Source organism: Rhinopithecus roxellana, chromosome 1 (genome assembly GCF_007565055.1).
Source record: "Rhinopithecus roxellana isolate Shanxi Qingling chromosome 1, ASM756505v1, whole genome shotgun sequence".
In the NCBI taxonomy this organism is placed as follows: domain Eukaryota; kingdom Metazoa; phylum Chordata; class Mammalia; order Primates; family Cercopithecidae; genus Rhinopithecus; species Rhinopithecus roxellana.
Genome location: NC_044549.1, coordinates 12,469,717 through 12,492,042, shown reverse-complemented (window position 1 = coordinate 12,492,042; position 22,326 = coordinate 12,469,717). Strand labels below are relative to the sequence as shown.

Below are 22,326 nucleotides of genomic sequence, written 5' to 3'. Positions count from 1 at the left end.
ACACACACACACACCACACACACATATATATATGTGTGTGTATATATGTATTTTTTTTCTTTTGAGACAGTTTCGCTCTTGTTGCCCCAGCTGGAGTGCAGTGGCGTGATCTCTACTCACTGCAACCTCTGCCTCCCAGGTTCAAGCGATTCTCCTGCCTCAGCCTCCCGAGTAGCTGGTATTACAGGCATGAGCCACAACGACCTGCTAATTTTGTATTTTTAGTAGGGACGAGATTTCTCCATGTTGGTCAGGCTGGTCTAGATCTCCCAACTTCAGGTGATCTGCCTGTCTCGGCCTCCCAAAGTGCTGGGATTACAGGCGTGAACCACCACGCCCAGCCCATATATCTTATTTTTAATGTGGATATAAAAGTCACTCAGGATTTCTGTCCGTTAGGCTCTGCTGCATGCCTGATGCACTTCTGAGAAGCAGCAACAAGAATGAGATTGACCACACCCCAAATCCCTACCACCTGCTATTTCCTCCAGCCCTTGTTGTTACAAGCATGGGATGGGGGGCACATGACTGGATACTACTAGAAGTTCTCTCTCTCTCTCTCTCTCTCTGTATTATTTTTTCCTCTCTCACACATTTCCCTGTTTCATCGCACTCAGTCAATCAAGTATTATTTGTTTCCCCTCCATCAATCTGGTTTCATCCCTGAGCAATTGACATCAAGCTCCCATCCTAATTTCCAGCATTTATCATTATTATTTTCCCTCATTATACATTATTTTTGTCATTTCATTGGGAATCTCGAAAACTGCTAGATATAATGATGAGGCAGATGCATCATATGAGAAATGTAAACAAAAGTACTGGAAGTAAAAGGCTAAGAAGAAAACTTTTATAAGCCAGTAAATGGAACATTTGACTCTAAGAATGAAGTTTCTTCTAGAAATAACAGAGAGGAAAAATTATAGGTAAGAAGAGTTAAAACTTTTTACTTGAACAACTGAGATTTTAGGAGATCAGAAATTCATGGAAGAAAATAATAAATCTAATAGCGTGGTTTTGGTATTGTTGTAAAAGTAAAAATCCAGGTAGTAAGCCTTGAGAACTCATGCCCTTCAGCAGATAGGCTCTACCGCCTGCCTTAAAACAGTGACATGACCATTTGCCAGGAACTATGCCAAGCACTCTACTCATTTAACCCATAAAGTTACTATGCAGCAAGTATAGTTATTGCCCCCATTTCACAAATAAAGAAAGTGATACAGAAATTATGAAACTTGCCCAGGATGACACAGTGTAAGCAGCAAAGCTGGTAAACTCATGGTGGAAATACAGCAGGGGAAAGAGAAGTTAACTCAAATCCAACAAAGAAGACCTTAGTATTTAAAGTGTGGTTCAGGGGCTAGCAGCATTAATATCACCTTGGAGCTTATCAGAAATGCAGACTCTCAGGCCCCCTCCCACAACTACTGAATCATAATCTAAATTTTAACAAGATCCCCAGGTGATCTTTATGTACATTAAAATATGAGTAGGATAGTGCTCGTCCTACTTATGGGAGAAGAGAAAGAACACCATCTTATGCTGGTATGAATCTGTATGAAAGATGTATGGAGATGAACCACTTGGGGAGCTAGGGTTTGTACTTGCACAGTACAATAGATTAAAAATATTTCAAAAAGTGACATTTGGGGTTGTCACTGAATTAGTCACTTATCACTATTAGTGACTATTATCAATGTCAGTCAAAAGCCTGGAGAATTTGTAAGCTTGGAAAATACAAGGTTTTAGGGAGGTATACATGATGGACTACATGTTGGCCCTTCCTGAGTTCCCAAGGGCACAGGCCTGGGAAGCACCTACAGCAGAAGCTCAGGTCAGCAAATGAAGGATGTTTCTCTAAGTAAAGATAACATGAGAGCAAAAGGTGAAACCTCTCCTAGAAGGTAGGAGTTACAGGCTCAAGGAAATTCAGAGTAGGAAGAAGCCACAGTAACAAAAGTGGCAGAAATGGCAGAGACTTTTTAAAGGTGGGGTTGGGGGGTTAGTAGATGAGCTTTAGAATCAGCCAGGATTAGAGAGTGTCAAAGGATCAGAACAGGAGATAGAAAAGTATGCAAAACCGTTAACTTTTCCTTGAAAAATTTATTATTTTGATAACTGAATGGGCACCCTGCTTACAAGGGAAAAAATAAAGGATATGTACCTTCACTAGTGTTATGTTTTCCATACATTTAAAGTGGAAGTTAAATATTGTCCCTCGTCTACTCCAAACATTTCAATGGTTCCCATTATCAGTGGTCAGCTGACATCTCTATGAGGTATTTCTTTACCTCTCCATTTCATACTGAAATATCCTTCCCCAATATCACTATGCCAGCACTATCCCCATCCTCCTCTATTTTTCTCTAATGAATCTGTCAGTTTTTCATTTATAAAGGTTTGATTGTCTTTCTGTCCCTATACCAGAATTAATAACTCCACAATAGGAGGATTTTTCTGTTTTGCTTACTACTGTTTTTCTCAGACCTTAGTGCAAAGCATACTATGAGGACTCAATAAACATTTGCCGAGTAAAATTTTAAGAATGGATTACCGAGAATACAAGCGTCCAAAAAAATGGAATGGAAAATTAATAAGTTTTAAATACTTGAATATATACTCTAATTGGAACAGAAGTTCCATGAGAACAGGTATTTTTACCTCTTTTGCTGAATGTAAGAATGGTTAAAGTAGAATGTTCAATGTAACGTACCTAATCCAGCCATGTGGTTGTCTATAAGCCTTTCTTTTAACACCATGGTAACAAATACAAGATACCTTGTCTGTGTATTTCAGTTCTAAATGGGTGGTCAGGGAGACTTCACCCCTAGGGGGAGCTCAAAGTACATCTTCCTTTGCTTCACTGAGTGGGTCAGGGTTGCTTCCCAGTAAGTAGTAAAAAGATCAAATGTCTTTCATCTACAGGAGAGGTCTTGAATCTTTTGTCATTCCCATCTGAATTTACTCTCCTCTCTCCTATACCAGGTGCCCGAAAAAAAAAAAAAAAAAATCTTCTGCCTCCTAGCTGGGGAAAGCTATTATGAGAGAGAAAATCAAGGTACAGACTAGGGAAAAAGTGGCATGGGATAGACAGCTTGCTTCAAGTCTGGCAAAGAAGAATCGTTTTTTACCAAGGAAAGTTCTAGGAATCCACAAGGGTGGTAGCAGGCTCTTTTCTAGCAAATGTGGAATATTAATTCCAGCTAGGAACTGCTTGGGAATACAGTTAAAAATTAATTATATGAGTTTTCTTTATCAGCCAGTAATAACAGGATCTTAAACACTGTCACGTTAGCAACCATTAAAAACTTATAAGCAATAAATAACCAATAAGCTGTATTTAGCAAGAGCATAATGGCCTATTTTAAGTGTAAACAAAATGTGAAGTAGTAAACTGTTTTTTACCTGGAATGATCCAAGAATATCCTTTAAGGGCTCTTCATAAAACTCATCTCTTCCAAAGAACAGCAGCAACTCAAAGAAACTCCTAGAAAGAATAAGTGAATAACTTTCATTGCTTTCTTTGAGTTTTGCTCCAATTAAAAGATTATCAACTAGTAACAGTTATCAAATATTTGACTTAAAATTTTTTGGTTTAAAAAAATTGTACTGATCACCAGAATTCATATTATGTTTTCTGTAAGATTTTAAAAGAAGTGCCTTCAAGGAAAATACAAAGAAATATACTTCAGTTTTAGAACTATAGAATGAAACAATTATATTACTCATGCCTACTAATGACCACAATGCAATACAATTTAATGGCATACAAGGTCACAGCAATGATAGAGCTATATATGGAAGGATGATCTAAAATGAACCCAAAGTCCGGCTTCACTGTAATATAATAGGACTCCAGAGAAAATCCGAAATCTCGTTTTTTTCAGGGTGATATAAGAGTTGTATAAAATTAACACAAAAACATAAGTTAGAGAATCACCATAAAACTCTTGGCCAACATTTCTATTATAGCATATACTAACAACTATATCTAATAAATGACACATGGTTCCTCACACTAAGCTTACCTTGATTATCCCACTCATAACAGGATTGCTCAAATTCTGTAGTTCCTCATTTTTAAATAAATCATTTGGAAATACTGTTACTAAATATGTGCTCTTAATAATTTATGATTCATAAAGAAAAGAACATGAATGATTTCCTAATCATGAGCATGGAAAATTATAAAATTATTTATTGTTTAGCAATCCTAAAGTAGTACAAGTGACAAATCCCTCTAAATCTTAGATCTTAATTCATCTAGCTGAATCCTCAAGTGTAACTACCTGAAGTTGTTTTTTTAATAAATGGTTTTTGCTTTTAATCAAAACAAATCACTAATAGACTAAAATTATAAAATATAACTATGAGAATATATATGCTTTTAAAATTATATAAAAGACCTAAATATTACACAGTTACACACTTACAGCACAATCACCATACTCCATAACCTGACATTTTTATAAATTTGACTACTACAAATTTTAAAATATCAACGGACCAAAAAACTTAAAACCAGTCCAAAGCAAACTGATAACACAGAGAAAGATTATTTGATGATTTCCTTAATTTAAATGCTTCTACAAGTTAGGTTAAAAAAAAAAATAAAAAGTCAATAACCTAGTAGAAAACTGCAAGAGAATATTTCACAGAAAATAAATGCAAGTGGATTTTTTTTTTCAAATAGAAAAACATGCTCTTATTCATTGTCAGGCCAAAATTATAAAGATGAAATACCATTTCCCCTCTCATATTTATGAAAATAAAAGAGATGATGTATTCTATGGTGGCTTTGGTGTATAGAAACAGGACTTGATAATCTTGTTGGAGGGAATGTAAATGTTCCTCTACTCATCACAATTTAAAAGGTACACATACCATTTGACCTAGCAGTTCTACTTATAGAAATTTCATCCTCGAAATATACATATATAAGCTCAAAGACATAAACAACAATATACATTACAAATGGTTTATAGTAGCAAAAAACTGGAAATATTCTGGAAATGTCTACCATAGGGTACTAGGTAAATTAAATATATCCATACAATGAAATATAATACAAATATTAATGGAACATTAGTGAGAATATAGCTACATCTATATGAATAAAAAAATTCCAAGATATATTGTTAAGCAAAGACACAGAGATATATATTCATTACATTATCTTTGTGTAAATGGGAATGGAGGTGAGGGGTCAAGGGGTGGAGGGAACATATACACCAATATATAAAGTTTGTACATTGTCAGACTATCTAGCAGGATATCCAGCAAAGCAACTGACTCTGCAAAGGGCAAATAAGAACTAGGGGTCAGAAATGAAAGGCAGAATTATTTTTTGTTATTAATCCTTTTGTAATTTTTCATTTTACTATTAATAAGTATAAAACAAGCCCAACAAAAAGTACCTCTGGAATCTTCTCTATTCCTAGTAACAAAGCACTAATTCACATCTATCTCATCTTTAAACATCTAATGGATCTCCACTCTAGACATTCCATACTTACTCAAAATCCATGTTCAACACAGCAGTTATTATGTTCCTAAAACAGAAATGAACCCACTACTCACCAACTTTACAAACTGCTGTTTGGACTGTACCATCTAAAGCACAGATGGTAGTGTGCATGCCCCACTACCAGTTACCTAAATAACATGGTCCAACTCCATGATAATGATATTAAAGAGAGAAAAACCACATGCAAAGTAACAGTAAATAAAGGCAAAACACATCAAACCTTTTCCTTAGAGGAAGTTTTAAGGAAGACAGCAAGTATTTATGAAGAAAGAAAAGGCTGAAATTACTATAAGAAACTGAAATATATGTAGAATTAGAAACCTCTTGTTTCCAACCTGTTGTATTTCCTATTGACTGTATAAATTATCAACTAAATGTTCAGAGATCAACTTGTGTAGCCCTCCTTATGGAAGAAAACTCTGTAGGGTGCAGACTGAATGAGTTCAAAATAGTATAAAGTAGAAGCCCATAAGAAGTAACAGCCTACAGCAAGGCTAGTAAACTACTGCTCACAGGCCAAATCTGGCCCGAGGAAGGCCAGTTTTTGTACAGTACATGAGATATGAATGGTTAGCCATATTTAAATTTTTTTAAGTCAAAAGAATAGTATTTCATGGTGGGTGAACATTACATGAAATACAATGATCAGTGCCAATATATAAGGTATTATTGGAACACAGTCATATCCATTTATTTACATATTGACTATAGCTGCTTTCATACCACAGTGGTAGAGTTGACCAGTGACAACACAGACCTATTGTAGGCAGAGAGCCTATAATATTTAGTATCTGGTCCTTTACAGACCCATGGTCTAGGTGTTTAGGTTTGAATCTCAGCTCCACTACTTAATTGATGAGTATCCCTGGGCAAGTTACTTAATATCTCAATACTTCAGTTTCTTTATTTATAAAACACAAGTAATAATATTAGTAACCACCTCTTGAAAAGCACTTGGCATAACTCCTGGCACTTAGTGCTATAGGTATTTGCTGATTAATAACATAGTACAACCCTGATTTATTAACATGTCACCATCCAGATTTTCTTCAACAATCTATAAGGAAACACAAGGTCTTCAGGGGTTTGTTCTGCTCAGCTATACATATGTCAGTTTTGTTGAAATGTAACAGACTAATTATTTTTAAACTATAAAGATTTTTTTAAAATATCTGATTAAACTCATCAAAAGATTTCTTTCCAAAAATTTATTATTGTATCATATTGATCAGTTTTTCATGTTGAATATGTTTAATATGTTTCTACAGTAAATGTGTTTAATACATTTTTTACCATGTTTTAATATGTTAATAGTTTATACATTTATAAAAAATTTGAGTCCAAATTATAAGTTATGTACAGTTCATTTACCTAAATTGAAATAATTATCCAGGATATTCCCAAACACAATGATTTACAGTTCCCCCTTGAATAACACGGATTTTAACTGTGCAGGTCTACTTATAAACAAACTCAGACTTCTGCTAACCCTGAGACAGCAAGATTAACCCCTCTTCTTCCTCTTCCTCAGCAAATTCAACATGAAAACAAGGATAAAGACCTTTATAATGATCCCCTTCCACTTAATGAAGAATGAATATATTTTCTTTTCTTTATAGTTTTCTTAATAACACTTATTCTCTAGCTTCCTTTATTATAAGAATTCAGTGTATTATACATATAACATACAACATGTGTGTGCACCAATACTCTATATTATTGGTGAGGCTCCCTACCAACAGCAGGCTATTAGTACTTAAATTCTAGGGGAGTCAAAAGTTATATGTGAATATGACTGCATGGGGGAGGGTGGTCAGCACCCCAACCCCTGCATTGTTCAAGGGTCAACTGTATATACAGACAAACATAATTTGTAGTAGGACAAATACATGCTAAATGATATGTGTTTTGAATTTTAAAAAAATCTATGATACATAATCATACTTATTTGCCTTTCATCAATCAGTATCTTCCTATTTGCTATGCAAGCAAATAACTAGAGTACTACTAAAGTCCCTATTTATGAAACAGACTGATTTTGTCATTTGGATGCTAGGAATTCAGACCATGTTTTCCTATATACAGTTATGCATCACTTACTGAAAGGGATACATTCGAGAAATACATCCTTAGGCAACTGTGTCATTGTGCAAACATCAGAGTGTGCTTATACAAACCTAGCTGGTGTAGCCTACTATACATCTAAGCTATATGATATACAGCCTATTGCTCTTAGGCTACAAACTTGTTCAGCACATTTGTATACTGAATGTTATATGCAGCTGTAACACAATGGTTAAGTATTTGTGTATCTAAACACAGAAAAGGTACAGTAAAAGTACGCTATTATAATCTTATGGGACCACTGTCATATATGTGGTCAGTCATTGACCAAAACATCATTCTGTGGCATATGACTGTATTACAAATGGTAATAAGGTACCAGGCTTCCCTAAAACACACAGACAGACATAGAGTGTTTGATAGTGATAACCAGAATTATTATTCTTTTTTGGATTTCTGTAGCATATTAGTAATTTTTACACTAAAATACAAGAAAGATTTGTGCATTTATCTACCATAGGAAAATTCCACTGAATTTTCTATGATATGATACTTAACTATCCAAATAAAAGAAATCCACTTAACCAATTTAAGTAAAGGAAAATTAGGTCTACTCTACGTGAGTCAAACAATAAATATAATACACTTTTACCCACATTTTATTTAAACCACTCAACTTTTAACAACTTTTCTATATATACTAACTGAAGCTTTGTTATCTCACAGAAATTTCTATTCAGTCCTACTTAACAGTAACAAAGAGCATTTGATTGTGGGTAACGTTGACATAGTCAACTATTCCAATGCACTTAATCTTCAAAATACTTTCTTCAGTAACATCTTTACTGAGGGAGGAAAAAGTTAACATTTTGTTCACACACACACACACACACACACACACAAGTGCCCACTTATCCACAGGGGGATATTACCAGACCCCTTCTCTTCCACTGGATGGCTTAAACCACGGATAGTACCTAACCCAATTTTCATCAATTTGAACATGTTTCTGTTCATATCTCCCACTCACAAATGTAACGCCTTTTCCATCTTAACTAAGCACCTTAACATACACTCTGTGGCTTTAAATTTTGCAGTTTGAGGTGGGACAATAAAACTAGCATGAATTTCTTTGTCCCTCACAATTTCAGAGATAGGAAATTTGTTCTCACTGTGAGATTTTAGCAACCTCAGCATACAATTTTTTTTTTCTGAAGTTGAGAACTTTCACCTTTTCAATTGAAGCACTTTATAGCTTCTCTTTGGCATATATGAATTACCGGCATCACTACTCTTGGCTTTGGGGCCATTATTAAGTAAAATAAGGGTTACTTAAATACAAACACTGTGATACTCATGATAGTTGATCTGATAACCTAGAGGGCTACGAAATGACTAATGGGCAGGTAGCGTATACAGTGTAGATACACTAAACAAAGGGATAATTCACATCCTAGTTGGGATGGTGTGAGATTTCATCATGCTACTCAGAATGGCCTGTAATTTTAAAATGTATTATTTCTGGAATATTCTATTTAACATTTTTGGACCATAGTTGACTATGGGTAACAAACCACAGAAGGTGAATCCACAGATGAGGGGAGACTACTGTACGGACAAAACTAAAGAAACTGTACATTGTATTTTCCGTAGTATGAGTCACTAGGTACCTTTAATGATTCTCCCTCTGAAAGCAATTAAAATGAGCTTGCCTTGGCTAAAAATTCAAATAGCTACACCAGTATATTCTTCCCCACATTTCTAGACTGGAAGGAAAACTGCCAGTGTGGACTTGGAGCTAAGTAGAAAAAGAAAAAGAAAAAAAAAACTACTTTGAAAATCTTCTCTTGTAGGTTGTGACCTGAATTCATATACCTACATGGTCAAAATATTCTCAAGCGAAGAATTTAGTTAATACTGGTCCCAAGCTAGTAATATCTCCAGGCACCTGACAAAAACAAATGCAAATTCTTTCAATCCAGGCTTCAATTACCACAGATAAATTTATTCTAGACAATACAAACTCACAATATAAACAAAAATAATCATGATAAGAACAATAAAAAGCACAACATACAAGGAAACACAGCACTATGAACAAGGCCAAAAGAACATTAGTCACAGAGACTTTATTAAAATCATAGAGAATACAAAATAAGGGTATTATATAGTTTAAGAAATGATGACATTGAAAATATAAAGAACAAGGTAAAATTATCAGTAGTCAAAATGCTTCCAGAAATAATAAAATCATTGAAATTAAAAGTCAGTAGGCAGATTTTATGGACGATTAGATACACCTGAAGAAAAAATTGATACACTGAAAAAATTATCCAGAGTACCTACCAAAAGAAAAAGAAATGGAAAACACAAGAAGCAAGAATTAAGGAACACAGAGGTGGAGTACACATGTTTAATCATAGTTCTAAAAGGGGAATAAGAAATGTGGCTAAGACATTAACTGGACAAGAATTTTTCACAACTGATGAAAAATCCGAATCCATAGATTCAGGAGAGCCCAGAAAATGTGAACAGAGATAAATAAAATAATTATACATCTAGCTAATCATAATAAACTATAAAATACCAATAAAGAGCAGTGGATAAACAGAGGAAGATATAGATTGTTTACAAAAACATGGGAAATTAAATTGGAAAGAAAGGTCTAAGATGCAAATCAGTAAATATATAGGCTAAAGAATTTTGGCAATTTGAAGTACTAATAAAAATAATCTCATCTGGGCTTCAAAAATAGAGCAAAAACACATGACATCAATAACATATAAGCATTCATTCAGCATTAGTGTTCCAATGTCATTTTACCGGAGGAAGATAAAGTATATAAAGTGTATACCTCCATAAGTTAAGAGCTAAATTCCCCTTAACTAATTTACACATTTACATACAGTAAAAGTATCTTCAAGTTTTTCTGGGGGTAGACAATTTCATTACAACATTGAGTATCTAGGAAACATGAAACAACAAGAGAAATGAAAAGGGACTAGCCAATATTATATTTTGTAAAGCCTCTATAATTAAATCAACATTGTGTTGGCACACGAACAGACAAATAGGCTAATGAAACAAAATAGAAAATCCAAAAAGAGATCACAATTGTATGTGAAAATTTAGTATATGATAAAAAACAGCATCTCATCTCAAATCAGGGAAAAATTCACTTCTTCATATTGGACAGCCAAATGTTAAAAATTATACAGCACAAATATCAGAAAAAAAAATCCTTATATAACTTGGTTACTGAGAAATGTTTCTTAGCTATGATAAGAAACTCAGAAGCAATAGGGGAACATTAATATATTTTAATTACATTTTAAAAATCTACATGGGTTAAAAAAGCATTAAACAGATTAATATCACATGCAAAGCAAAAGATAAATGAAAAAAAGGGCCGAGCCCAGAGGCTCACACCTGTAATCCCAGCACTCTGGGATTGAGGTGTGAGGCCGAGGCAGGCAGATCAATTGAGGTCAGGAGTTTGAGACCAGCCTGGCCAACATGATGAAACCTTGTCTCTACAAAAAATACAATTAGCTGGGGGTAGCTGCACACATGTGTAATCTCAACTACTCCTGAGGCTGAGGCAGGAGAATTGCTTGAATCCAGGAGGTGGAGGTTGCAGTGAGCCAAGATCACACCACTGCAATCCAACCTGGGCGACAGAGTGAGACTCTGTCTTCCAAAAAAAAAAAAAAAGATAAATGAAAAAATATACATTTTTAACTTACACCACAGGAAGAACTTAATATCTCTATAACAATAATGAGAAGAAAAAGTCCAACTAATTTATAGGAAATAGGATTGACATATACTCAGATAGCTCATGGAAAATCAAACACAAATGGTCTTCAAGAACATCCTAGTCCATTTGTGCAGCTGTAACAGAATACCTGAGACTGAGTAATTTATAATGAAGAGAAACTTACTTGACTCCCAGTTCTGGCAGCTCATCAGAGCGCCAACAGGTTTGGTGTCTGGTGAGGCCCTTCTCTTCCGAGAAGATGGTACGGTGAATGCTACATCCTCTGGAGAGGAGGAAGACTAGATCATTACATGGCAGAAGGTGGAAGGGCCAAGCGGCAAAAGGGGGCCAAACTCACCCTTTTATAACAGCATTAATCCCACCTATGAGGGGGCAGGCCCTCATGGCCTAATCACCTCTCAAAGGTCTCACCTCTTAATGCTGTTACAATTCCAATTAAATTGCAATATGAGTTTTGGGGGGATAAAGCATACCAAAGGATGTGAAAAAAAGATATTCAAACTTCAGTCACAATAAGAAAAATACAAATTAAAAATACACCAAGATGCCATTTCTCATTATTAGTTCAGCCAAAAAGAAATCAAAAGATTGACAGAATAAATTGTGACGAGGTCAGAGGTATACAAGGCCAGATTTTGTGGGTAGTAATGCAAAATGGTACAAGCGCTATGGAAGGAACACTGGGCATATTTAGCAACATTACAATTTAGGAACCTACCCCCAAAATCTGGCAAAAATTCAAAAAGAGGTATCCAAAAGAATATTAACCATAGCACTATTTATAACAGGAAAAGAATGTAAACAACCCAAATGCATACCAGTGGAGGACAAATTGACTAAACTATGCTACATCAACACAATAGAATTCACAGAATCCACAGAATACTACAAATTGTAAAAAATGAATTTGGAATAGTCTGTATCACTGTGGCGTGATCTCCAAGATATAATACTAAGTAAAAAAAGCAGGGTGGAAAAATGTATGTATCTGTTTATCTAAAAAAGGGCATGGGGGCATGGATATGTTATCAGTTAGTTGGACCTTGCTTTTCTGTCAACCAAATTCCTGTCTTTAATAGGCACAGACCATTTGAATTTTATGTAATTTATGTTTGTTTTCTGAAATCGAGTCTTGCTCTCTTGCTCAGGCTGGAGTGCAGTGGTATGACTCAGCTCACTGCTACCTCCACCTCCTGGGTTCAAGCAATTCTTGTGCCTCAGTCTCCCGAGTAGCTGGGATTACAGGCGTGTACCAACACACCCGGCTAATTTTTGGTATTTTTAGTAGAGACAGGGTTTCACAATGTTGGCCAGGCTGGTCTTGAACTTCTGGCCTGAAGTAATCTGCCCGCCTTGGCCTTCCAAAGTGCTGGGATTATAGGCGTGAGCCACCGTGCCTGGCTAAATTTTATGTAATTTTTGATATGCTTAGATTAAAACCTATCATCTTAATAGCTTCCTTTGTTCTGTTTATTCATTGTTCTGTTTGACCTCTTCTTTCACCTTCTTTGGGACTGAGCAATTTTAAGATTCCATTTAGTGTCCACTTTGGCTTAACACATCCACCTGTTTTTAGCGGTTACTCCAGAGTTTACAAATATGTATGTCTTTAAAAATCCCAGCCTAATCTCAAATAATATTATGGTGCTTTAGGTATAATAACCTATGTGCTATTTTTGTCATTCATTTGATTTTAAATATGCTACAGACCAATAATATTTCATTATAATTTTTGCTTTATTCGTGGCATCTGGAATATATGGCCCATAGGCTGCCTGCCAGTTTCTATAAAAGTTGTGTTGAAGCACAACCCTGTCGATTCATTTCTGTAGTGTTTACGGCTGCTTTCTTGCTACAAGAGCAAAGTTGAGTTTACAAACAGAGACACTAGGGTCCATGAGTCTAAAATAGCCCTTTTAAAAACTGTTTTGTCAACCCCTGCTTTAGACCATCAGTTATATTTTACAGTGTTTAAAAATCAGAAAATTTTAATTTGATATTTATCTTCAGTTTTTATTTACCATTTTCAGCTCTAATTCCTTAGATACATCCAAATTTCTGTCTAGCATCTGGTACTGCTTATGGAACTCCCTTTAACGTTTTTTTGTAGTTCAGGCCTGCCAGAAATGAATTACCTCAAAGTTTTTGATTAGATACATCTCTCTAGATACATCTCTCTCTTTTACTTTAGAAATATATTTTCTCAAACTGAAAGTCTGTCCAGGTGTGATGGCTCATGCCTGTAATCCCAGCAGAGGCTGAGGCGGGTGGATTGCCTAAGGTGAGGAGTTTGAGACCAGCCTGGCCAACATGACAAAACCCCGTCTCTGCTAAAAATATAAAAATTAGCCAGACATAGTGGCAGGCGCCTGTAATCCCAGCTACTTGGGAGACTGAGGCAGGAGAATGGTTTGAACCTGAGAGGCAGAGGTTGCAGTGAGCCAAGATGGCACCAATGCACTCTACCCTGGGAGACAGAGCAAGACTCCATCTCAAAAAAAAAAAAAAAAAAAAAAAAAAAAAAAGTTAATACTTCTTTTTTCTTTCATCACTTTAAAGTTGTCACCTCATTGTGTTTTGGCTTGCAATTTCTGAAGAGATGTCTGCTACACATTATCTTCACTCTTCTTTGGATAATGTCTTTTTTTCTCTTGTTACTTTGACCTACTTGTGTTCTAGTTTCTGTAGTTGGATCCTTTTCATTATTTTAAGAAAATTCATGCCATTATTTTGTCAGCATTATTCTGCCTCATTTTATCTTCTTCTGAGATTCTAGTAGACAGTTTTAAATTTTCCTAAATTCTTAGACACTCTATTCTGTTTCTCCTTGCCTTTTAGTTTGGGTATTTCTATGAATCTATATTCAAGGTTCATTCTTTCTTTAGCTGCATTAAGTCTGCTAAGGAATCTGAAGGTCTTAGCCATTCTTCATCTGTCACTGTGTGTATTTCCAGAATTTCCATTTGAATCTTCCCTAACGTTTCCATCTCTGTGCCGAAATTTCCAATCTGCTCAAATGTATTCTGTCTTTTCCACAATAGCCTTTATATCTGGATCTGGCTTTACTGATTGCTTTATCTCTTAATAGTGGTTCTTTTTTTTTTTTTTTTTTTTTTTAATGTGTCTATAATTTCTGGTTTTTGAAAGCTGGGCTTCATTATATAAGGCCATTATCCTAAGTGAATTAACGCATGAACAGAAAACCAAATAACACATGTTCTCACTTATAAGTAGGAGCTAAACATTTTGTACTCATAGACATAAAGATGGCACAACAGACACTGGAGACTACTAGTGGGGCAGGGGGTAAGATTTAAAAAATAACTAATGGTTACTATGTTTACCACCTGGGTTATGGGATCATTCATATCCCAAACCTCAGCAGTATACCCATGCAACAAACTGGCACACATACTTCCGGAATGTAAACTAAAAGTTGAAATTACTATTTAAAAAAAAAAAAAAAAAAAAAGACAGTAGAGGTTGAGGTAAACAGCATTTATGCCTAGAAAGAAGCATGTCTTTTCTTCTACTAGGGCTTTATTGTGGAGCATGAGTAAAACCAATCAGAAGTTAAACTGAATATGGGTTTTGTTGTTGCTATCATGACATTCAGTGCACCACTGGCTTCAAATTCTTGCACTATTATATTGGGTTTAGAGTAGAGACTGAATTGCCAGATATTATTTCAGGATTTGGCCAATGGGCCATAGTTTGTGAACCCCAGTGGTAGAGAAAAGATTAACCATGTTAGGTAAATAAATGGAAGAAACAAAAGAACTTCATCAAGCTTTTGCACATAAAAAACATAATGTCTGAAATGAAGAATACATTGTATGGTATTAACAGCAAATTTGACATTATAGAAGATAATATATAATGGGAAAACAAAGGTATAGCAATAGAAAACTATTTAAAATAAAAGAGAAAGACAAAAAACAATTAGAGCTATTAATGACCTGCAGGACAGCTGTTGTTCCCCTTCAGGTAGCATCCCTGAAGAAAACATAATAGTGGTTTCTAAAAAAAGTTATTTGAGGAAATTTCCAAAAGTTGACAAAAATTATAAGCCCACAGATCCAAGAAGCTTAAAATCAAGAAACATGAAGAAAACGACACAAAACACGTTACAACCAAATTTCTTAAAACCAGCAATAAACTTCAAAAGACACCAATAAGAAAATGAAAAGACAAGATACACAATGGGGTAAATCACAAATCATGTATCTGATAAAGAGTGTATATCCAGAATACATAAAGAATTCTTAGAGCTCAGTAAGATGACAATACAATTTAAAAATGGGGAAAAAAATTGATAGATTTTGTCAAAGAAAATGTAAATAGCAAAGCACACAAAAAGATGCTTACCAATGACAGCACTGAGGAAATGCAAATTAAAACTAAAATGAGATTCTACTGTACAACCATTAGAATGGTTATTATGAAAAAGATAAAAACGTTATTAGTGAAGATGTAAAGAAACTGCTACCTCGATAGGAAATTGGTTAGAATTTTAATCGTACAGTCACTTAGGATATAGAGTAGCAGTTTTACAACATGCTAAACATAAACTAATCATACATCTGACAATTCTATGCCTAGGTATCTACCTAAAAGAAATGAAAAGATGTGGCCACATTAAAACACATACACACATGTTCATAGCCCAAAACTGGAAGTAATCTGAGCAGCCATCAATTCCTGAATGCACAAATAAAATGTAATATATCCATATACTGGAATCTATGCAGCAAAAAAAGGAATGAGCTACTGATAAATGCTATAGCATAGGTAAACCTCAAGAACATTATTCTAAGCAAAAAATAGTCATTTAAAAGACCGTTTTACATGACTATTTCACAAAACTATTTTTCAATATTTTCACTTGCTGTAAGTGAAAGTATCCAAAAGACTACATATTGTATGATATCATTTATATGAAATGTCTAGAAATAACAACTCTATAGAGACAGAAAGCAGAGCAGGAGTTGCCTTGGACTGGGTAGGCACTGGGGACTGACTGCAAATGTGCATGAGGGAGCTTTCTGGGGCAATAAAAATGAAAAACTGGATTGTGGTAATGGTTGCGTAACTCTATAAAACTTCCCAAAAAATCACTGAATTATAAACTGACAATGGGTGAATTATATGGAATGTATACTGTTTAATAAAGCTTTACATAAAAAAAAGATAACTAGCAGTGGGTAAGGAGTGGGAAAATATACCTGAAACAAGATTGACAATATACTGGTAACTGTTGAAGCTGGGTGATAGTTGCTTCTACTACTTTTACTTTCAAGTATATTTGAAAATTGTCATAATAAAGTTTTTTTTTCATTGTACTTCAAGTTCTAGGGTGCATGTGCACAACATGCAGGTTTGTTACATATGTATACATGTGCCATGTTGGTGTGCTGCACCCATTAACTCGTCATTTACACTAGGTATATCTCCTAATGCTATCCCTCCCTGCTCTCCCCACCCCACCCCAGGAACCACTGCGTGATATTCCCCACCCTGTGTCCAAGTGTTCTCATTGTTCAGTTCCCACCTATGAGTGAGAACATGCGGTGTTTGGTTTTCTCTCCTTGCGATAATTTGTTCAGAATGATGGTTTCCAGCTTCATCTATGTCCCTAGAAAGGACATGAACTCATCCTTTTTTATGGCTGCATAGTATTCCATGGTGTATATGTGCCACATTTTCTTAATCCAGTCTATCGTTGATGGACATTGGTTTGGTTCCAAGTCTTTGCTATTGTGAATAGTGCCGCAATAAACATACATGTGTGTGTGTCTTTATAGCAGCATGATTTATAATCCTTTGGGTATATACCCAGTAATGGGATGGCTGGGTCAAATGGTATTTCTAATTCTAGATCCTTGAGGAATCACCACACTGTTCATATCCTTACTCACTTTCTGATGAGGTTGATTTTTTCTTGTAAATTTGTTTAAGTTCTTTGTTGATACTGGATATTAGCCCTTTGTCAGATGGGTAGATTGTAAAAATTTTCTCCCATTCTGCAGGTTGCCTGTTCACTCTGGTGGTAGTTTCTTTTGCTGTGCAGAAGCGCTTTAGTTTAATTAGATCCCATTTGTCAATTTTGGCTTTTGTTGCCCTTGCTTTTGGTGTTTTAGTCATGAAGTCCTTGCCCATGCCTATGACCCGAATGGTATTGCCTACGTTTTCTTCTAGGGTTTTTATGGTTTTAGGTCTAACATTTAAGTCTTTAATCCATCTTGAATTAATTTTTGTATAAGGTGTAAGGAAGGGATCCAATTTCAGCTTTCTACATATGAGTAGCCAGTTTTCCCAGCACCATTTATTAAATAGGGAAACCTTTCCCCATTTCCGATTTTTGTCAGGTTTGTCAAAATCAGATGGTTGTAGATGTGTGGTAGTATTTCTGAGGGTTCTGTTCTGTTCCACTGCTCTGTATCTCTGTTTTGGTACCAGTACCATAATGTTTTGGTTACCGTAGCCTTGTAGTATAGTTTGAAGTCAGGTAGTGTGATGCCTCCAGCTTTGTTCTTTTGGCTTAGGATTGTCTTGGCAATGAGGGCTGTTTTTTGGTTCCATATGAACTTTAAAGTAGTTTTTTCCAATTCTGTGAAGAAAGTCATTGGTAGCTTAATGGGGATGGCATTGAATCTATAAATTACCTTGGGAAGTATGGCCATTTTCACGATATTGATTCTTCCTATCCATGAGCATGGAATGTTTTTCCATTTGTTTGTGTCTCTTTTATTTCGTTGAGCAGTGGTTTGTAGTTTTTCTTGAAGAGGTCGTTCACATCCCTTGTAAGTTGGATTCCTAGGTATTTTATTCTCTTTGAAGCAATTGCGAATGGGAGTTCACTCATGATTTGGCTCTCTGTTTGTCTGTTACTGGTGTATAGGAATGCTTGTGATTTTTGTACATTGATTTTGTATCCTGAGACTTTGATGAAGTTGCTTATCAGCTTAAGGAGATTTTGGGCTGAGACGATGGGGTTTTCTAAATATACAATCATGTCATCTGCAAACAGGGACAGTTTGACTTCTTCTTTTCCTAATTGAATACACTTTCTTTCTTTCTCCAGCCTGACTGCCCTGGCCAGATCTTCCAACCCTATGATGAATAGGAGTGGTGAGAGAAGGTATCCCTGTCTTGTGCCAGTTTTCAAAGGGAATGCTTCCAGTCTTTGCCCATTCAGTATGATAATGGCTGTGGGTTTGTGATAAATAGCTCTTAGTATTTTGAGACAGGTTCCATCAATACCTAGTTTATTGAGAGTTTTTAGCATGAAAGACTGTTGAATTTTGTAAAAAGGCCTTTTCTGCATCTATTGAGATAATCATGTGGTTTTTGTCTTTGGTTCTGTTTATATGATGGATTACGTTTATTGATTTGCTTATGGTGAATGAGACTCGCATCCCAGGGATAAAGCCAACTTGATCGTGCTGGATAAGCTTTTTGATGTGCTGCTGGATTCGGTTTGCCGGTATTTTATTGAGGATTTTTGCATCAGTGTTCATCAGGGATATTGGTTTAAAATTCTCTTTTTGTTGTGTCTCTGCCAGGCTTTGGTATCAGGATGATGCTGGCCTCATAAAAAGAGTTAGGGAGGATTTCCTCTTTTTCTGTTGATTGGAATAGTTTCAGAAGGAATGGTACCAGCTCTTCTTTGTACCTCTAGTAGAATTCGGCTGTGAATCCGTCTGGTCCTGAACTCTTTTTGGTTGGTAGGCTATTAATTATTTCCTCAATTTCAGAGCCTGTTATTGGTGTATTCAGGGATTCAGCTTCTTCCTGGTTTAGTCTTGGGAGAGTGTATGGGTCCAGGAACTTATCCATTTCTTCTAGATTTTCTAGTTTATTTGCATAGAGGTGGTTATAGTATTCTCCGATGGTAGTTTGTATTTCTGTGGGATCGGTGGTGATATCCCCTTTATCATTTTTTATTGCGTTTATTTTATTCTTCTCTCTTTTCTTATTAGTCTTGCTAGCGGTCTGTCAATGTTGTTGATCTTGTCAAAAAACCAGCTCCTGGATTCATTGATTTTTTGAGGGATTTTTTATGTCTCTATCTCCTTCAGTTCTGCTCTGATCTTAGTTATTTCTTGCCTTCTGCTAGCTTTTGAACGTGTTTGCTCTTGCTTCTCTAGTTCTTTTAATTGTGATGTTAGGGTGTCAATTTTAGATATTTCCTGCTTTCTCTTGTGGGCATTTAGTGCTATAAATTTTCCTCTACACATTGCTTTAAATGTGTCCCAGAGATTCTGGTACGTTGTGTCTTTGTTCTCATTGGTTTCAAAGAACATCTTTATTTCTGCCTTCATTTTGTTATGTACCCAGTAGTCATTCAGGAGCAGGTTGTTCAGTTTCCATGTAGTTGAGCGGTTTGAGTGCGTTTCTTAATCCTGAGTTCTAATTTGATTTCACTGTTGTCTGAGAGACAGTATAGTGATTTCTGTTCTTTTACATTTGCTGAGGAGTGCTTTACTTCCAACTATGTGGTCAATTTTGGAATAAGTGTGATGTGATGCTGAGAAGAAGATATATTTTGTCGATTTGGGGTGGACAGTTCTGTAGATGTCTGTTAGGTCTGCTTGGTGCAGAGCTGAGTTCAAGTCCTGGATATCCTTGTTAACCTTCTGTCTCATTGATCTGTCTAATATTGACAGTGGGGTGTTAAAGTCTCCCATTATTTAAAAAAAAAAAAAAAAAAAAAAAAAAAAACACTGTTAACAAAGGTGTGAGAAAATTGTTACTCTCTTACATTGCTGGCAAAAATGTAAATCGGTTCAACCTTTACAGAGGAAATTTGGCAGTATCTACCAAAATGACAAATTATATTCTTTGTATAAATGTATGATAACTGATACATTATACTCTTTCATCAAGCAATTAACTCTACTCCTCGGATACATCTAGGATATACAAATACCCTTGTACATATTCCACTCATACATGGTAATTCATTAAATGGTTGTTGGTAACAGCAAAAGATTGAAACAAAAACTAAGTATCTATTAGTAAGGGGCTGGTTAATTACATTTTGATATACACATAAGAGTGAAATACTCTACAGCCAATGTGATGACCAGTGTTCTTTCTATGCTGATGAGGAAAGATAACTAAGTGAAAAACGGAGATACAAAACTGTGTGTATAGTATACTAACATTTGTCTAAATTAATACGGTTTTTTTTTCCTTATATATGCATTATACATCTGAAAGGAAAATTCATGAAAATAAGTACACTGGATGGCTACAGAAACGGAAACTAGGAAACTAGGGGACAGGTAGATGTAAACGGCAAGGGTATCTCATTGTACACTCTATACTTTTTGCATTTTGAACCATGAACATGTATTACCTACTCAAAAATTAAAATGAAAAGTGATAAAGAAATCTTAAAAGCAAGCCCCTAAAAGTGTACATTATATTCAGGGAACCAGATAAAAAGCAGATTTTTCATCAGAAGAAAATGTGGCCAGAAGACAACTGGATGGACTTAAAGTATGGGAAGAAAAAAAAAATTGCCAATGTAAAATTCAGTAATCAGTGGAAATCTCTTTCAAAACAAAGGTCTTTGGGTTCTGGTTAGGTTTGGCTAAAGGAAGTCAGTGGTAGAAATCAGAAGTCAAGAGGAAGGAGAAACGAGGGTCTTTCTCCCCTAACCCCTCTGCTTTAGGATCCTCTATAGCAGTAGTTATATCTCTTCAGAGGTACCCTCTCACACAAATCAGTGCTGATTCCTCTCATCAACCATCTCCTGTCTGTGGGGTCTAGTAATACTTTCTTCTTCCTTTGTCCTTCCATTTCTAGAGCTAACAGCAACTTGCCACAATTGCCATTGTCCAGGTTCACCATCTCCTGTCTATTCTCTCAGATCATCATCTAACACCTTTAAAAGTGATTCTATGAGTAAGTTCCTTCTACTGAATTATCTAGCATGGTTTACATTTACCTAACTGAATCTTGACTGAAATATATCTTAATCAAAAAGAAAATGAAGGTCAGTCTGCCAAGGCCTAGACCCGGGAGGGGAGGCCGCTACTGATAGCCCAGAGGGAAAGAACAAACTGGGGGTATCTGGGATGCAGTGGCCTTAGTCCTTCAGGTGGAACACTGCAACATGGGAAAGAAAACCAAGCACACAGCTGACAGTTCGTCAGAGAATGAAGAGTACACTGTGGAGAAGGTACTAGACAGGCATGTGGTTAAGGGGCAAGTGGAGTATCTACTGATGTGGAAAGGCTTTTCTGAGGAGCACAATACTTGGGAATCTGAGAAAAACTTGGATTGCCTTTAGCTCATTTCTTAGTTTACAAAAAAGTTTAAGATGATGAAGGAGGGTTAAAATAACAAACGTGGGGAGAAGTCAGAAAGTAGCAAGGAAATCCAATTTCTCAAACTGTGCTGACAGTACCAAGTCCAAAAAAGAGAACAGAGCAATGATATCGCTCGGGGCTTTGAGATAAGACTAGAACCAGAAAAGATCATTGGGGCAACAGATTCCTGTGGCGATTTATGTTTTTAATGAAATGGAAAGACAGATGAAGCAGACCTGGTTCTTGCAAAAGAAGCTAATGTGAGATGTCTACAAAACTAGGACAGCATTTTATGAAGAGAGACTGATGTTGCATGCATACCTTGAGGATGCAGAAAACAAAGAGGAAAAAACAGCAAAGGGCTAAAGGAGGGGGTGATCCCTGTCACTTCTCTTAGTACATAATACATTCACATTCCTGTCTCTTCCCTTCTCCCCACCCCTTTCTATCCTAAACACATCGTTGAAAAAATGTGCTTATCACTGTGCTCCACAGGAGAAAAGTTGGTATTGGTTCTCTTTAACATAATTGATAGTCCTATTTATAGGGGGAAAAAATAAAAAAGGAAACAAAAGTGAATTCATTGAAAATCATTCCCTACAAAACAAGGAGCAAATTGTTTCTTAATCTCA

At 35.7% G+C, this 22,326-nt stretch overlaps 1 protein-coding gene and 1 pseudogene across 8 annotated transcripts in view; one reads left to right on the top strand and one right to left on the bottom strand.

Annotated features, from left to right (window-relative positions):
• The window catches only part of ZNF654 (zinc finger protein 654), an 87,577-nt gene that overhangs the window by 30,031 nt on the left and 35,220 nt on the right, over positions 1–22,326 (bottom strand). For 5 of the 8 annotated variants that reach the window (XM_030939762.1, XM_030939779.1, XM_030939791.1 and 2 more), the window contains one exon: positions 3,406–3,487. In XM_030939762.1, the coding sequence (XP_030795622.1) occupies positions 3,406–3,487 (82 nt within the window). Of the gene's footprint in view, positions 1–3,405; positions 3,488–9,470; positions 9,512–11,535; positions 11,635–22,326 lie in introns of those variants that run through there. The other 3 variants (XM_030939759.1, XM_030939769.1, XM_030939776.1) reach the window with 2 other exon arrangements.
• On the top strand, positions 21,499–22,060 carry LOC115897201 (annotated as a pseudogene).